The following is a 19069-nucleotide window of genomic DNA, read 5'->3' on the forward strand; positions in this document are numbered from 1 at the left end:
TATGAAGACATTCATATACAGACTATAAAAAAGCCCCATACTTGGAGTGCACTCAGACCCAACCTTTGCAGGCAGAGAACCTTTGGTATCAAGCAGGATTCCTAAATTATATATTGATTGCTGCAAAGAGTTTCTCATGGCAGAGACAGTAATAACATGTCCTTTTATGAGAGCACTTTTACAACATGAAGTAAATAATTCCAAAAATTCCTCTCCCAAACTGGGTTTAAACTCTCAGCAACTGGCTAGCTAGAAAACATAACACATACATAAACCTTACGGCATCAAGAATCAGATTTAGCTTACAGAAGAAAAGGCCAGAATTTGAACTGCATGGACTTTTCTTGATGATAAAGTGTCTAGTCTGCTAGCATAGACCAAATAAAGAAGAAAAAAGCCATTTTTGGCTTGTCTTCAGGAATATCCTCTGGATCCTCCCTGTTGTTTCTGCAGTACAAGGCAAATATTGCAGTGGTTAAACAGTCACTTAATCAGGTGCTTCACCAGCAGAAAAGTGAAAATCACTATGTCTAGCACAAAACTATTTTTAACATAGTTTATACACAGTAAATACAAAGTAAACGAAGGAAGACAGAAAACACCCACATGTTTTTCATCAGTAAGGGAATTCATTTTCTTCTATATCAGTAAGATGAACTGAAGGTTATTGAGGAAAAGGCAAAAATAAAATATCCATGGTGCCATTCATGGCATTAACTTAAAGTCTTATTTCAGTTCACAAAATCCATAACTTACAATAATCTGCAAGAGTAATGTTGTTTCATCACTAGTTTTGGATGCTCTTGGTAAGGAACAGTGACTGTTGAGATGGAATTATCTTTTATTATTTCTTCATTATCTATTATTATTTATTTTAAGAATGGAGTCTGATTTGCAAACACATATATTCAGTTCTTAAAAAGGACACTTATTATATACTTGACAAACAAAAAATGTAATGGCATAATGAAAATTCAACACAAGCTAAAAACCCCCAAGAGATTACTGTCTCCACATATGCTGAAAGATAAATTATTTCCATTTTTTAATAATTAATCTGTCTCATAAGGAATGCTGATAATGGACATTAGTGTAACCAAGTTCAACATTCAAAGTTTCTAATTAAACAATGAGTCCATTCCAAACAGTGAACAAAATTATCTTTTTCTTCCACGTAACTTGTTGGACCACGTACAAAGCCCTATATCCAACAGAGCACATTTGTCCCATTATCTTTTCATGGGCTACATTAGGTAAAACAAATAAAGAGTGAACCATGGCCTTTGTGCAGCATTAATGTAAGAGTTTATTCCTTTTGCTAAGCATGCTGAGGCATTCAGTGGCAGTCCATTTGTACCACCAAGAAAAACAAGGTGTGGGGAAAGAACACACTGACCCAAGTTTCTGCTATATTGTGTGGGGTTAAAATTTGTAAAACCAGCTCTGGGGTAGGACCTGCACTGTGCAGGACATGCTGCCTCTCGATGCACCTGGAAATGCATTTTTCCAGTAAGGGAAACAATACCATGTCAAGATTTTTCTGAAATATTTTTCAGAGACCAGCACTGAAAAGCTTGTTTAACATTCATCTGCACAAGCTAGTTGTTATAAACACAGTTGCTGTCATTATATTTTTCATTTTCATGAACAGTCAGCCAGCAGATACAAAAAAAATATTTCCAACCACATACTCAAAGCTATTTCTTTGTCACATATTATTATAGAAAAATGTTGCCTTTAATATTTTATAAGGAGTGAGAAGATTCCAGTGACTAAAATTGTGATGAAAGCTTATGGAAAATAATCAGCAGGTACAGAAGACTAAATCAATCTGCTTGAAGTTCTTTGCTGTGAAAGTCCTAGCACTTTTTCTACATAATATTTCCACCAGTATCAGTTGTAGCTCTGCACTAAGTAAGAGCTCAGGATTTTCATACATTGTTGAGATGAATATTGCCAGAAGTTATCTAAGATTTATGCAAATGTACACTCTAGGAGAAACCAGCATTCTTTCTGCATGGAAATCTCTTTTAAATTAACGCAGGTTTTGGCTTCAAAACCATGTTCCTTTGCTAGCACACTGTTTCTTAACCTTTTCAGACTAATGATCTAGAATCAAAGTAAAAATCATTCATGATCTGCTCAGTCAGAATGAAATATGTACATGTGTGCAATAATAATAATAAGGTAATTTATTTGTGCATGGGTTTCAGAGATGGATTGGAAATATTCAGTCTTGAAGGTTGCAGTGTGTGGTGATATGAATGGAAGTTTTTGCTTTCTGTTACAGCTGTGCTTCTCAAACTTTACAATCACAGATGTTTTTAAGGCTCTCCCTCTACCCAGAAGAATTATACACTGATCAAGAAACAGTAACTTAATCTTCCATACAGAAGATCCAGTGGCACTTAGAGCATTTTGCATCTCACTCATGTTCAACTTTACATATAGAACTAGCTTCACCTTTTCCTAGAAAAGGACAAAGATACTGAAAATTCCCCAGTAGCACAAGGCTCCTGTTAGATATAGAACTGCAAGCTAAGGCAGGCCCAGGTTTCCTTATAAGCAGGTGTCTGCAGAGGCCAGGCTGACCATCTGAGCCTGCCCTGAGCCTGGGACAAAAGGACAGACCCAGGGAGTGATATGGTGAAAGCCAAATCAAATTTGAAAACTGTCCATGCCAATCTATATACTGCAGAATAAAAAAATCTGACCCATAATATCAGCTATTTCAGCTTTATTGGTTCAAATCCATAGTAAATTAAATAAGGAGTGAATGTTGACATGTACCACCTTTAAAAAAAAATAATAAATCTCTATGTTTAGGTAGAAATCCACCATGATTCTTATCCTACAAAGATGCAGAAGTATGTTTCTAAAGCATAAAGTATGCTAGAAGCTGTAGGCAATATTCTGTAGACGTAACTGTTCAACATAAAGAGATCTTCTCCATATACATACAAAGCAGTATTACAGTTGAGTTGCAGAGCATGAAAATTAGAAGTTGAGGGAAAGCACAGACCGTTCACACTATAAAAGAAATGTTTTCATTTATGAGACATCTAAAACAGCATCTTTAAGAGGAATATCTTCCTGCAGAAATTAACATTCAACAGACCAATCTGATATATAAGAACAACTACACAAAACAGGACATTTCATGTAATATGAAAATGTGCTAAACAGTTAGGAAAAGAAGAAAAAATGGAAGAAAGAAGTGTGTGTATATACGTATCTACTTCCATGCAGCGGTTAATTTAAAATACCAGCATCTTCTAGGCTGCACTGACCTTACTCGCACTGGCCTCCACTCCAGCAAACACTGCAGTCCTGAGACTATTTACTCCCCTACAGGAGCAAATTACATTGGCAACTTCATTCAGTGTTGGCAGAGGAAATACTCACATTTCTAATGCTGCATTAAGCATGAAGCCTTAAGTGTGTGCTGACTATAGCCTTTGAGGACAACTTTTCTCCCCTCATCCCTAGAAATCAAATCAGCTTTTCACTTATTCATTCATATTGGAGCAAAAGAGAGAAGATGGTCCTTGTCTTTGGTTTTGTTTGTTTGTTTAATCGCAACAATGTGAAGTGAATATGCATTTGGGACTACATCCGATTTATCTAAATTAAATCTTTTTTTTTTTTTTCTTTGGTTTGCAAAACTCAGGGGAGTGGATCAGCAGATAAAAAACCAAGAATAACAATGTAGCTTTGAGTACAGCTGTTTCCTGTATATATGAGAAGTAAAAAGAGCTGAAGAATTAATTTAATTTATTCCAAATATAAATTAAGGGAAGGCCTGGGACACACTTTATTAAAGAAAATAATTTATTTTCTTAAAACAAAATGAGATTTGTTTCTTCAAACATTTTTATCTTAAGTAACTACAAGATAGCCTGTAAAAGAACCAAAATTAGTATCACCATATCTCACACTCAGTTTACATAGGACCTAGGTTTTTGAATATACCATTATCTATTTAAATTCAACTAGATAAAATGGGCAGATTTATTACTAGTTATAGACAAAAGTATTCATTTTAATAATATCATATATAACTTTTAAAACTATATATGAATGATCAGCTCAAAATTGAATCTTCAAATATTTCAAGTATAGCCAGACACAGAACTTTTTCAGCAACTAAATCTTTAGCAGACATACTGTAGACAAGTCTTGCTGTCTGCCTAAATACAGGCAACATGAAAATACAGTAGCAACATGTGGTTCAATATTGTTTCAAGAAAAAAATACTGTAACTCTTTCCTAAAATTCACAACATACATCACATCTCTTCACTTTATAGTCCAAGAACAATGCCCATTGTGAATATACTCTAACTGGGTATCTTAAAGAAATTAATTAGTAGAATCTCACACATTAGCCCAGTGAAAGAGATTAAAAAAAAAAAAAAGAATTTAGGTTCATACAATCTCCAAATTTTGCAGGTTATTTTTAAAAACACTAACTTGCATGTTTTTGTAAAAAGAAAGTTCAATGTTTACAGACTACCCAATGGAGTATGACAGCAATACAATTCTGTGAAACTTGAAAAAGTTTCTATAAAAATGACAAATCAAATCACTTTGAGAGTAGCAACTAAAGTGTTAAAAAATGTTTATTAAAAATACTTGGATCAGGAGGAAGTTTCATACCACCAGTAATTTAATTTATTATTATTTAAATGCTAGCAAGGAAGTTCACACAGGCACACAAATGTGTCTGCTTATGAAAACCAAGGTGTTGCTGTACAAATAGATCAAAGCAGAAAGATTGAAGACCTTGACCCTATATTTACATAAAATTTTTCATACATGACTGAATAAACCCAGCATTGTCTCAATCACTTCAGGTAATAATTAAGAATTATAATTATATTGATAGCAGGAACCATAATCTATTTAAGTATTTCATGGTACATATACAAAATAAGAAACCTTCTCATGTGAAGAAATTGTGATTTTTTTAATAAGTAGCGGGAAAAGAAGAAATATTAAAATTAGGCAAAGTATATTTTATTATCTATTATTGTTTCTTTAAAATGTAAGGATTATGTGTTGTGAAATGTACTTTTCTTCCTCAGACAACTTTTATTTTATTACTGGTAATTGTTGGTCTACTAAATACAGCAGAAGTATAAAAACTTAAGACTACAGGACTCTTGAAAGTCATTGCCAGCAGCGGCAAAACTGTCAGTTCTCAGTGTGGATTACTAAATGTTTAGATTAGCAAAATGAAGATTAAGGAAATTCTCTGGAGTTATTAATATGCCTGCAATAGTTTTCCACGAGATACCAGGGGAAATGTTTATATTCAGAGCCAGAATTACATGGATGGAATATCATCAATATTAAGACATATTGCCAAGTTTAGGGTATTTTTTTGAACTACCTACTCTCGAGATCCTTTATTTAAAGAGGAAAAATAAAACCAAAACCAAACAAAAACCCTCAACCAAACAAAATAAAACAGGCCAACAAAAAGAAATCAAAAAACCAGACTTATTTCCCCCCAAACTCCAACACACTAGCACTAACCAGAGCACAGAAGGCACCAAAGCTGATAGCACCTGAAATAAACATGTGTCTAACACTGACATTTCTGAAAAAGACATTTTTTTCATCAAGGAATATAGAGTTTTTTTGTTGTTACTATTGTCAACTATTTATTAATGTTTCTGTATTTCCCAAATTCTACTAAATATTTTATGCATCATGTGAGCAAATATAACTAAACAGTACAATTGTTTTTATTTCAGAACATTCAAAACTTCTTTTACTAAATAAAATCAGAATAAAAATAAATTAAATTCATCCTCCAATATTAATCATATTAAAAATCCTTCTACAATTAATTGACATCAACTTATGTAAAGGTAAATCTGTGACATATGCTAGCATTCTTGTAACTGCTAAAAATTTTGCACAAATATTTTTTCTCAGAGAAAGACAAAATTATATGGGCATCTTAGCTCAAAAAATTTAAATCAACAGTAAAAAACATCTTAAACTTCTGACAATTGGATTTATTATCAGATGAAATATAATTGTGAGAAGTTTCTGAATCTTTTGATATTTGGAGTCATGCAGTATCTATGCATTGGCTGCATGAACTCTTAACTGTTTAAATTAAGAGAAAAGCAAGTTTAGGAAAAAAATCCCAATGTGCAATGTGAGATACATTAAGAAATAGGTCTCCTCTAAGGTCTCATTTTGCACAGAATATTTCTTTTACTAATTAAAAGACTCACTATTTAAAGTTTGCTACCACAAACCCAACCAGTTCTTGTGCCAGTTACTGGCAAAAAGTAATGGGTGAACTTAATTCAAACTGTGGGTGTATACCACAGCTCAAAAGAGATCTGAGACACTGAGGAAGAATCTGAATTGCCTGGTAAAATTATAGAAAGAATAAGATGCTACTGGAGTTATGAAGGATATTAAAAATGCCTGTAAGAAAAGCTTTCATTTGCATAGGCTTTGAGAAGACAGAGTGGTCTACTGAAACCTTGGCTGCCACCAAATTTTTTTTGTTTTCTGCTTTGATAATATAGAAAATTAAATTAGATCATACAGTCCTTCCAAAACCTTCTGTGAATAAGTACAAAGATTTAGAAAGAACAGAAACATCTGCTAGAGGATTAATGGGGATACTTGTTCCTGAAACTTCTCATGACTACACCGGTGTGTCAGAGTACCTCAGCTGTGACAAAGACTGAGCTAGACACACGCCTGTAACATGCTGTCCTCACTTAAAATCTGAGCAGGAATAAAGCAAAGAACAACCCAACAATGTTTACCATGACAACATAATCTGTCAACTGCAGATCTCTTCACCAAAGGTAGCTGTTGTCACCTCTCTGAAAACGTCATTGCTGCTCTTGCGTTTCCAGATGATGGATCAGCTTGAAGTAGCCACACTAATGGGATTTGGCAACTTGAGTTTCCTCGCAGTATAAAAAAAACACCTGACAGTCTTCAAATATCCCACACTGAGAGGAATGGTAGCTGGCACACTATCAATAACACAGCAAACCCATGATTTTTGAAACAGAACACACAAGCCTTTGCAGCTCATACAAAAGACTTACTCTCAAACAGAGATTTCGGCTTTGTCCAACTCATTCTCTTTAGATAGATGAAAAGGAGGACACATGACACATTTAACTGCAGAACCATAAGTTCCCGGGAAAAACACTGAAATGAGAAATCTTTACTCTCATAATTTATATCTTCCTTCCATATCTGATACATTTTCACTCTACAAAATATGCGCCCACATTGCTCCCCACCTGCGCAACAATGTGCATGCAGATAAATGCACTTGCTTCCTGCAGTGCAGCACTAACTGCTAAAAACTTGGCAAAGCGCTCCCAGCACAGAGCTCTGTTTTACACAGTCATTCTTATGACACTTAGATAATCCAGGACAAAACCACTGGTCTTGAAAGGGGAGTGATGGTTAGAAAAAGGATGAACTCTAACAAGAACAGTGAGACCTCAGTTGACCAATTTGACAAGCAGAATTTGAGGCTTGCAAAATGCTTCCATTCTGTCACCTCTGTTACAGAAAGCAGAGCATGAAACTCACACCTAGCTGCCTGCAGGTCTTTCAAGAAATGGCATAAACAGCTTCAGAGGAACTTGGAAGACATAAGATGTGAAACACTGTCTTCCTCTCAGCCAAGCCGGGGAGATTTCCCCACATCTACTATTTCTCAAATGAATCTCTGCTTAACACTTTGGAAACTAGTATAGGAGGACTACACTGTGGCATGTCTGTCCTGTATCTCTGCAAATTCACCTTGATATACTGAAATACTTTAAGGCACTTAATGAACTTTGGGGTTTTTTTATCTGATAAGGAAGGGGAAAAAAAGGAACTTGGAGGCAAACAGTATCTAACTTTAAGTGATATTCTCTGAATTTTCCTCAAATTCCAAAAATCCAAACTACAAGGCACAAAGTATCTCAAATTTCTGGAGAAGGTTACAGAGAAAAGTCAGAAATTATACTTAGAACACTGCAAAAACTTGATTTTTCAGTTCTTCCCTTCTCTTATCTGTGATGAAACCACAATAGAATTTATAGAACATTGCATAGGAAAAGGATATTTTTTGAGGGGTTTTCTTTGTTTTGGTTTGGTTTATACAACAGAGATATGAAGTTTCTCTTAGAATGGCCTTCTAAAAACTAAAGTCATATCTACAGAGCAACTGCTTCTTCATCACAAAATCACATATCAAACTTCTGTGAATGTTCAGTGCTAGATAAGAATTTGTGCTAATCTGGCATGTAAAAAAGTTCAGATTCTAAGTCTTGTCACTAATCAAAGATGACACTTATGTCAATATTTTTAAAACTGAGGAAGAGAATTAATAATTAGCATTCCACTAAGACTGTTTTAGAGGAGAGACAGGTGATCCAGAAGACATTCACTCCTGGGAAAGTTCACTTCTAGTTATCTTTTGATTGTGGCTTTTTAGTCATATAAATGTTAAAAAAAATAATACCCTTCTTTTTTAATTCTCTTTTTACAAAGTCCATATATATTTATTAATATTTGCAAAACCGAAGACGTATGAAAGAGCAGTAATGTAAAGAAAGGAGAACTATTGTTACAAAGCAGGCACAGCATATAATAAAACAGAACTAATCCAATGCATAACTTTACAGCTGGCCAAACTTATCAGGAGAGAAATACCTCAGGAAAGGCAAACAAACACCAATCTCATTTTTCCTTTTCATACATGTATCTGTACTATTATAAATTTATCAAATAAAGGACAAAGAAAATTAAAAAAATCTACAATTGACTGTTTATTAAAGGAATACAGTCAAAACAAATTTCTAAAATAGTTATTTATCAGTAGATAACAAAGGAGAAGGAGATAATTATTATTTAATTTACTGAGTTATTTCCCTAGATGCAAGGTCTCAAAGCCTTCCACTTCCTGGCTTTGTATCTTAATAACTTCTCCCTCCTAAACTTATAAAACATTAGAAGCTGAAACTTCTTTTTCAGCAACTATTCAAGATATAAAGCTGAATGTCTTTGGAAACAGCCTATTTTTTAGTTCATATATTTCACTCCAGGATTTACATTGACTATTTTGAACTCTGTTTCTTAGAAAGACTCCAGGTGGTTGATTTCAAACTAAGGCCAACCTTTTAACATTTTTTTTAAAACAGCACCAATGTTAATAAATAAATAAATTAGAGATTTTTTCCTCAATAATAGCCTACTTTAAAAATCATAATTTCATTGCTTCAGCATTCCTTTAAGTAAAATGTGGGTCTCATCTTGGCATTTAATTAGCCACTTGGAAAAAACCCTAACAAAACAAACCAACAAACTGTCATGTGGATACGTATTTGAGCTGCGTAAGTTACTGCTTAATTATCTTTATTTCAGAAGGAGTATTTATTCACCTCACCTGCTAAAATGTGTTAACTCTGTAAATGTAGTATCAAATCTAAAAACATTTTTCATTTCTTTTTATGTCCAATCTCTTTGTTTTCCATGCTCAGATTGATGTCCTTAAATGTCTCTTTACACTCTTGCTTACTGCCAAATTAGTTTGACAAACACACAAAAGAATAAGAAGTAAATATTTCAATTTGTTCTAATGGAATATTTTTCCCTTAAGATATTTTCTACCTGGAGCATGTGCTGTGCTTTACTCAGCTTAATTCAAATCTTTTCTTGTATCTAACATAGGGTAGAATGTTTTTCATTAGTTTCCGTCATTCATGTACTATTTCCAATCTATTGTGCACAAGTATCATTAGATTCAAGTGTTCACCTCTAGCTGCTTTAAAAAATATTAGTAGGAAAACACACTCACCTTCAGGCTCCCCACAGAGTGTACACTGTGACTCTGCAAGGAAAAAGAGAAAATTATAATTTCTTTATTTTAAGATGTCATAATTATATCCAAATATAACAAAACTTGGAGAACTTGAAGTTAGCACAAAAAATGAAATTCTATTTTCAGCACACATTTCTTAACAGCTGGAAAATAATTTTTTAAAAAAGGATTTTTCCAGGAAGAATTTTAAAATAGAGCTATATAAATGTTTAGTTACATTTATATAACTATCACCTTCAGGGACCAGCTGATTGCATTCATGTAGCAGGACTTTTTGTTTCCACATGACTTTTTTGTATTTTTATATGTACAATACTGCAGTGATAGTAGTCACTCAAATCAAAAGTTTAAGCCTGCTAATATTTTACTTTTGGAGGTAGCAAACAGTAATAGAGTTATATTCCTTTCTCATAAAATACTCCCAAGTCCTCCCAGGCAAGAGAAGTCAAACAGTCATTCAAATGTACAGTTATACTCTGCAAAATATTCAAGTATAGAAACGAAGGCAACAAAACTCCATCATAACAAACAAACAATCTCTAAATGTGCAGTTACTATTTTATCTACACACCAGTATTTGGAAGCTGGTTGTCTTAAAATCTTTTTTGCACAATGTACAAATATATGGAAACATGGAGGAAATATTTTGAAGTATCTCTTGAGACCGAGCTGCTTCAGGAGTCAGTAAAACAAGGCTACTGTTTAGAATCCAAATACCAAAATCAATTGAAATTCCAGGGAATGTAATCATGTTGGCAGATAATTCTGATATACTGTTAAAAGTCCTACTAGAACAAGAAAGTACAGTGTATTTTATATAACAAATCTCTGAAATCTTCATTTTAACCCTCAGGTGAAAAACAACATCTCCAACAGCAACAAATATGCTGAAGCAAATATACATGCAGGCATACACACACACGTGTGTGTATACCTTTTAATATAAAATCAGTACAAAAAGCAGTTTAATATGCCTGGCAAATCGAAGTCCACTACAAAAGCTTGCTGAAATTATGTCCACCTTGAACAGCAAATAGAAGATTGGACTTTAGCTGTGATCTTCACTCAAAGGCAAAAAATGACAGAAAAATACAACATGAAACACAAATGTGCACTGAGCAGATTGACCTCTATAGCACTGCTGTGACACTGCCAGTTATTTAGTAGTACTTTCTCCATACACATAAGAAGCTGTCTCACAGTAACCCAGTGTTGCAATGGCACTTCACCCTACATCTGTCATATATTTTAAACACTTTAATCATTGGGATTTTTCTACTGCTAGAGGCTGTGGCATGCATGTGGGAAAGGAATGAGAAAAAATAAGTTTTACCAGGCAGCTCTGCTGCTGACAGGTGGATCACAACTTTTAGAAAGCCATAAAGTTGCATGATAAGAGGAAAGAAATTTGATGCAGTTCAGCACCATGAAACATGTAGTCAAAGCTTGTATTGACAGACTTATTAGTGTCCCCAGCAGAGCTGACAAACTAGAAACAAAATCCCAACAGCAGGCTTGAGAAAACCTCCAGTGAAGAGCACAGAAAGCCTGGTCACAGGTAAGTCAAGCCAGTTTCTTTCAATTCTGGATGAAAAATGCACTTGCCACAAGACAAAGTGATGCAGAGGAAGGATCTCAGAAGATATTTTTTTCACGTTTAACTCGAAGGCTTTCTGAGGCTTTACTGAGATGGGCTGTCTGCCTGTGTGCAGTTTGTTATCCTGATTGATAAGGAAGAACAAGCTGAGACTTGGTTTCTGGACTTCTTTTTTTTTTTTGATCCTCTATGTTCTGCTAACTGCTGCTTCACCAGTTTTTTACAATCCAAGGAGTCTGCCTGACATATTTTGTACCTCCAAACACCATCTTCCAAAGGTCCCCACTCAACGGCACAAATTACTGTCTTCCCTCTTTTTTCCTCATAAACATAAATTAGTGCCAATATTACAAGTCTGCAGCAGGCTAGATAGTCTATCCGCAAAATAAGGCTTGCAGCTACAATTAGTGCCAGAAAGTTGTCAAAAGCTAGAGAGATGTCAGCACTATCCTGCCAGACTACTGTTTTTTTGGACTTTTTTCAGATGTTTCTTTAAGGTCCCATATCTTTGGGCAACCCAGGTATCCTCCTATCTCAGCATGCCTGGGGAGACTCCATGGGGGAATTTTGTTTTTATGCCTTCCAGAGGCTGGGAATCATTTCAAACTGACAGCAGCACGTCTCTCTCTACACTAATAAGAAGATGTGGATAATTCACCAGTAAGCTTCTGTTTATGAATTTCTCTGCTGTAGTTTGCCACTGAGGTGGCAAACTACATACCCTTGTCATTGTGCTTGACACATAAATATTGAGTGACAAAGAAAAACACAACCACTTCTAGTAGGCATGTAAACAACGTGACAAGGAGGTTGTACAGAGCCCTGTTTTCTACAAAGACTGTGTGTGTGAGAGAGACAGAAATAATTATTTCTCTATACAGTCTGTTTAGATCTGTACATTCTATGGCTATTGTTGAGAGACTGCATGCCCTCATCTTCCAAAATCACAACACATAAAACATACACAAGGCAATCAATTATCGGTAGATTTACATTATATGGAAATACAGAAATGTTAAAATGCTGTTAAGAAGCTATGACTTGACACTTATTTTAACTTCTTTTCTCTGTAATGAAGTTGCTGTATCTTAGTAGAAAAGATCTTTCTGGAAGATGGCTCAATATTAAACACCTGTACTAATTTTTTCTAATTTTAATTTCAGTTCTGGGGGCAGATGACAATGAAGGACATGACAACAGTGTAAAAAGCTACCACTCCATCAGGTGAAATCACATTGCTTAGGCTTAGATCCATCTCACCCAAAATTGGTGTATCAGCATTAGTGTTCAAAAATTACCAATGAGCAGAAAGAAACAGCCACCTAATCCACCTTAGAAAATTATGTAGCATGAAATCAAATTCAAGAAGTCACCTTTTTTTTAATTACCCATTACTTTACTTTTTTATGTTGTAAAAGGTCTTAGAATTCATAATAACATTCGCTGCAAAAGAGAAATGTTATTATAGGGAACTAATTCAGCCTCCCACTGAGAGCAGAGAAGGGCTTTTGCCAGCACAAGTTCAACTCTGCTGGGGCTTAATAGTCAATTCCTGAAAGTCACCAAGGATGGAGATTCCACAACCTCAATGAGCAGCCTGCTCCAGCACTGCATCAGCCTCATTAAGCTGTCTTTGAATCTCTTGGTCTGCAGTTTGTGGCCATTTTTCCTTGTTATTTTACTCAGCATTGCCAAAGTGACTTTTGCTCCATCCAGAACCAGAGGAAAGTAATAACCTTCTCAACTTGCTAATCATACTCATCCTGACACAGCCCAGCACACACTTTACCTGTTTGCAATGAGAGTACTGTCTATTCACTCATATGTAGCTTAGTATTCATGTTCATTCAGAAAAAAATAAACTAGTATATCAAGTCTTAATAAGATGAGTCCCCTGATGCAAGTCTTCCACCTATTATAGCAGTGCTAATGTACATGAAATTATGGCCTCAGACAAGTAACTTTCCTACACTCATGATGGATAAAATGTGGAAGTGGATGGAATAGAAGCAGGGACATGACCACATTTCAGACAAAGATATTTCTTAAGCTTCTCCCTTGCACAGTTACTAGGAATGGATTATGCTGTATGTATCTGATCCACCCAAAGTATTACAGTGATACTTTCACAGGAGGTATTCTTTCTTTGTAGTATGTTGCTAATGAATTGCACTTAACAAAGGTGCTCCTTCTTGCAAACACTCATACATCTGAGTAGCTTCTTTTCATAGTTCTCAATAGTAAAATGACTAATATAGGTGAGTGTTCAGAGATTTAGGACCCAATAAATCAATAGAACAAGGAAAACTTGTATTTATATTATTAATCTCACCCTGTCATTTTGAAACTGTCTAGCCAACAGAAATAATCTTCCTAGATACGAGAACTTGCTGACAAAATAGGTCATAAGAAAGATCTTTTGAAGAAACAAATTTATCATGAAGACACAGTATCTTTTTTCCCTCTAAATATTATGAAATGTATTTCATTTTTATAGTTTTTCTTGTTTAACCTAAAAGATAAGAACAACTAAAAATAATAAACCCAGACATGTTGTAGAGTATTTGAACCTTGATAGTGTGCCCCAGCCAAACCATTTTTAGTTATTTTTTCCAGAGCCCTCAGAGTGGGACCAGGCTGGTATTACCCTCACTGGCTTCAGCTGGCCTTTCCACCTTCAGCTGCAGCACATCAGCCCCAAGAGGGGTTTCAGCTCCAGTCTGAAGGTTTGAGGGGAGAGGTGGGGTAGGCTTATATCTGCTCCCTGTTCTTTGCTAACTTGGCTGCTGATCACTGGGTGGGTTTTGTTGCTGTCAACATCTTGATGCTGCTTGCCTGGATCAGGAGCCCCACCTGTTAGAGCCCTCAGGAATTCATCAAGGACTGAAAGGTAAACTGTACTAAATTGGAAAAGAATTGAGAAAGAAGCTGAAAAACTAAATACCAAGACAGCAAGGAATAGATAAAAAAGGACTGTGCTGCACTAGGGTAAAACCAATCATATTATCAGAAAAGTGTGTGTGGAGCTCATGGACAAAACAGAGAAACCAATCAAGCAATGTGAGATTTCATGCACAGCAGTTGCAAAATGTATATGTACTGCATTGTGTAAAAGTTGTAAAATGTATAGGTAGAGTAATATGTATACGTATAAGTAGTATAAGATAGGCAAGAAAAATGCATAAGTACTGTATTATGTAGAAGTTGTAAAAGGTAAGTAGTGTGATATGTGGAAGTTATAAGTTATAGAATGTATAAGTAAGTGAACTGTATAGGTTATGTATAAGTATGTATAAACAGGTAGAATGTATAAGTAAGCAAAGTGTATAAGTAGGGTATTATGCCAAAGTTGTGAGATATGTGAGTGGAGTGCATCTTAATAAGATGCTTCTGCGTAATCATATTGATTCGTTGGTCAGAAGGCATGAGTTCCCACACAGACATATAAATGCCAACATTATTTCTCAAAAAAAAGCTGAGTTAAACATTCAATTTTAAATCAGAGAGAAAATAAATTATTCTGCTAAACGTGTTAACCTTTTGTTCTTTGTATATACTTTTCTTGTATGGCTGGTGCAAGTACAATCAAATCTATGACAAAGAGGTATGGTAAGGAAAGCAATATAAGGGCCAGGTGAAACACACAAAATTGCTGGTAAAAAAAATTACAAATCAAAATATCCATGCAAGCTATATAATGTAATAGGATTAAGACACCACCTATCAGTAATATTTTTAGTTAAAGAAAATACTTGAAGGTACTTAACACTACACTTTACTGTACAATATGCACTCAACAGGGGTTTATCCAGATTATGGTGTCCAATCTGGATGAGTTTTGATCAGGTTTTATGGAAGTGACAATATGGTGAGAAATAATATGCGAAGGTGAGAAGTAGCACTGGGGATAACTTGTCACCTCAGCACTGCATTCAGAAAATGCCTGAGGTCAGCACTTCTGACTAGCCTTTGAAAAATAAAACATGTATCCAGTTTTGTATTTACCCCTCATTTGTGTAGCATGCCTTTTTGTCTCTCTTTTCATCTGCTATTTCCAGATACCCTTCAAAGCTCTTCTGTGCTGCCTATATTATTTTAAATTTCAATTAGAAACATGTATGTTCTCTATTGCTTATATCTCTCTATTGCTTTTCCTTTTCCCCCCCCACTAAATCTATTTACTGATTGGCCAAAAAAAAGCAGATAGCACCATACTATTACTGAATATCACTTCCTATTTGAATCCAGAGTTCAATGCATCAGATGAAAACTGGAAAATATTTTTGTTTCACATAGAAATAAGGAAATACGGTTTACCCCATAGAAAACAATACTCAATTTCCCTTACCCCCTTCATTTTTCAAAATAATAATAATAACAAAGAAAAGACAGACCAATTTTCAAGAGGAAACTTAGCAGATAGTTCTTTAGATTTTGGTTCTAATGGCAAGAAACACAACTGTTTCATTTCCATCAGTACACTATGTCATCAGTCTCTTTACATCGTTTTACTGATGTTAATGAAACAGAATTCTGTGACACTCAGAGACATAGAGTAGCGATGCATTATATTGAGATTTAGTGCAGCTGAAAAGCAAAGCATAATTTAAGGCTCAACTGTGAAACTAATAATTTTAAGGAGTTTAATCCAAAATTTGTATCTAAACATGGCTATAACAGCACCAACAAAAACTGACAGTATTATGAACTATGTTTTCCATTCTCTCTCCTCACGTGTATTTTCTCTCCTACACCTTTTGCTTTATCTGTAGTTTTTTCCTCCTGTTGATATCTCACCATTGCACAGTATCACCTGCTGAAATATCAATGTGACAGACCTGTAGGATAAACTGCAAGATTTTATCATGTCCACCAAGATTATCCATTCACAATATCCTCTTTGTTCCACACTGACGCTAGAGCAAATCCTTTGGAGGTCTCCTGCTCCGTGTTCAGCCACTTATTTAGGTAAGGTATTGAGAAACATCTACAAAAACCAACTAGCCTTTTCTTCTACAAAGCCCTACAAATTTCACCTACAGATTTTTTTCCGAAAATGTGCTTTAAAGACTCCAATGACAGGGAATAAAACCCTCCATATTCAGATGGAGAATAAAATGTTTAATGCACTCAGGGAAAAAAATAATAATATCTCATTGATACATATTTCTTAAGGTTCTTTTTTTTTGTCTATTCTAACTCCTCAGTTTTTCTCTTAGTCATGGTGTGTAATACTCATCTTTGCTGTTCTCCAACTTAGCCATATCCTGAAGGTATAAGTGCCCCACATGACCAAAACCCTTTGACTTCCTGGCACAGAAAAATATTTACCCTCTGACAATCTCTTATATTTCTAAGAAGGCTATTGGCCTAATTTAAGATAGCACTATTTTCTTTACTCAAATGATATGTTGCCCATCCTTTTGGACAGAAATTTTAATAGAGGTACCTGGATCAGTTGCCATCTTAAGAATGAAATTAAGTCAAGGATACTTTGTTGATGCACTTTTGCAGTATGAGCCCTATTCATGTAATCCAAATCCACAAAGCATTCGAGGTGCTTTTTACAACTTCTTGTTTGAAACTATGAAGTGGAAAAAATAATCAAAATTATGCTACACAAAACCACTGTATTTCTTATAGTATTTTGAGTGCTGATAAATAGCACAATAGGAAGAGAAAGCAAGTATTTTTGCACTCAGATATTGTTTGAGCCCATTTCCATGAACAGTTATAGAGGAAATAAAAATAACTTCAAGCAAAAGAAAACCACACATTTACATCTGGGTATCTACATGTAAACATATCTGTCTATCTTGAAACTTGTTTTGTTTTTCTGTGGTTCTTTTCTAACTCAGAAAAACAAGTCACTTCATCATGCAGAACAGGCTGAAAAATATAATCACAACAATTGTTTAGAGTTGTTGCAGATATAGCAAATAAATGTATTTAATTCCTTTGAAACTATTTCTACAATCACTTCTTGCTGAGTGTAAGAGCCTACTTTCCTGCCTGCCTCTCACTGCTGATCATTGTATGACCATTCTAAAGATGAGATTCCCTTGCACTTGCAATTTCAGCTTTCTTGAATACTTCCTTTCAACTGTGGTATTTATAGCTAAAGCCCTTTTACTGCCTCGGACTGGGCCTTGAGGTCAGGAAAATCAAATAGCTACTAAAGTTTTGAAGAATAGGAAAAATACAATAGGGAAAAACCTAGCTGCCTGTGAGAGACTAGCAGCTGGGCTATACTGGGAAAGAGAGAGCAAATGAAATGAGTAGTCCTGAGAAGTGAAGATACTGAAAGAACTTTAAAAAAAAATAGAATACAGAATAGCCATTATTAAAATAGAGCGAGCCTAAACCTGTAGATAATCAACCAACCTAGCAGCAAACTTGGTATATTTTTGAGCAAATGAACTGACATCCAACAAAATGCAAAAAGCAACAACTCAGAGACCATTATTTTCCCCAGATAAAAGTATAAGGCTCATGCTCAAAGCAATGCCAGAACCTATTCACAGTAGTTGCACATCAGATCCTTCTCCATATGGAGTTTACACATTACACATGCATTAACCAAGCCAAAAGAGATTTCAGAAAAAAAAAAAATGGGATCAGACAATCAAATATTTTCATAGGAAAACAAAAATAACTGAAGCAATAAAAAACAAAGTATTAGCCACACCACGCAAGAAATAAAAAGGGAGGTAATGTTTCTCTTGGTGATCTGGACACAAATGCTTTCTTTTCAGAGGAGCAGCCATAAACATAGTAATAAAAAGGATCTGCTTTATCACACTTCTGATATACATTTCAAATGCACAGTATCCGAGTGGAAGGTCTAAATATCCCAAATGTGTCCAAAAAAGACCAGGTGACAGGTTCATAAAGAGCAAATCCATATGTATTTCTTCTCATTTTTCCTCATTTTTTAGTGATGTTTGTGGTGAAGGTTAAAGTGAGTCATATTCCTCACAGACAGTGAGGAACCTTGCCACCCCCTAATTACATTGTAGCATGTTTTTGAAAAATACCAAGGAGGGTAAGGGTTATGATCAAGAATTGTAGGAGTGATGACCCATGAGAATGCTGTGAAATACAAAACTGAAGACAGTCTGCACCTTGCTTGCTCCAAAAGCCTTCTGGAGTCAATGCAAGTGTCATTGGAGTTCAACTCAGGGTCAATAGTATACTAATCCAAAACTACCCAGGCTATATATATCATCATTCCTCTATTTTCTGTCTTCTTTTTTTCTCTTTTTTCACTTTGCTCATTTTAAGAGATTTCACCAATAATCTCAGAGCCTCATAAGAACAAATGAAAAGGATACAAATTGAAGCTGAGAATGGCATAACAAAGAACCAAATAGATAGATGGCAAAAAATATAGGATAGGATGGCACAGATACAGAGTAGATCATGTACTCTGATACTCTGGTATACTGATGGTTAAATTTATTTTTTTCACTCCTTTCTCCTTTTTTTGCTTTCATACAGGAATCAGATTTAGAAAGCATCTAAGTGGAGTGGGGATTTGACTTTAAAAACAAATTTAAGGAGGTAATTTGAAATAAAAGAGTCTACAAAAATATGTAA

At 34.9% G+C, this 19069-nt stretch overlaps 1 protein-coding gene across 11 annotated transcripts in view; it reads right to left on the reverse strand.

The window, feature by feature from the left end:
• DLGAP2 (DLG associated protein 2) overlaps positions 1-19069 on the reverse strand; it is a 459270-nt gene that overhangs the window by 227086 nt on the left and 213115 nt on the right. For all 11 annotated transcript variants that reach the window (XM_039568661.1, XM_039568657.1, XM_039568656.1 and 8 more), the window contains one exon: positions 9850-9882. In XM_039568661.1, the coding sequence (XP_039424595.1) occupies positions 9850-9882 (33 nt within the window). The remainder of the gene's footprint in view (positions 1-9849; positions 9883-19069) is intronic.

Source organism: Corvus cornix, chromosome 3 (assembly GCF_000738735.6).
Source record: "Corvus cornix cornix isolate S_Up_H32 chromosome 3, ASM73873v5, whole genome shotgun sequence".
In the NCBI taxonomy this organism is placed as follows: domain Eukaryota; kingdom Metazoa; phylum Chordata; class Aves; order Passeriformes; family Corvidae; genus Corvus; species Corvus cornix.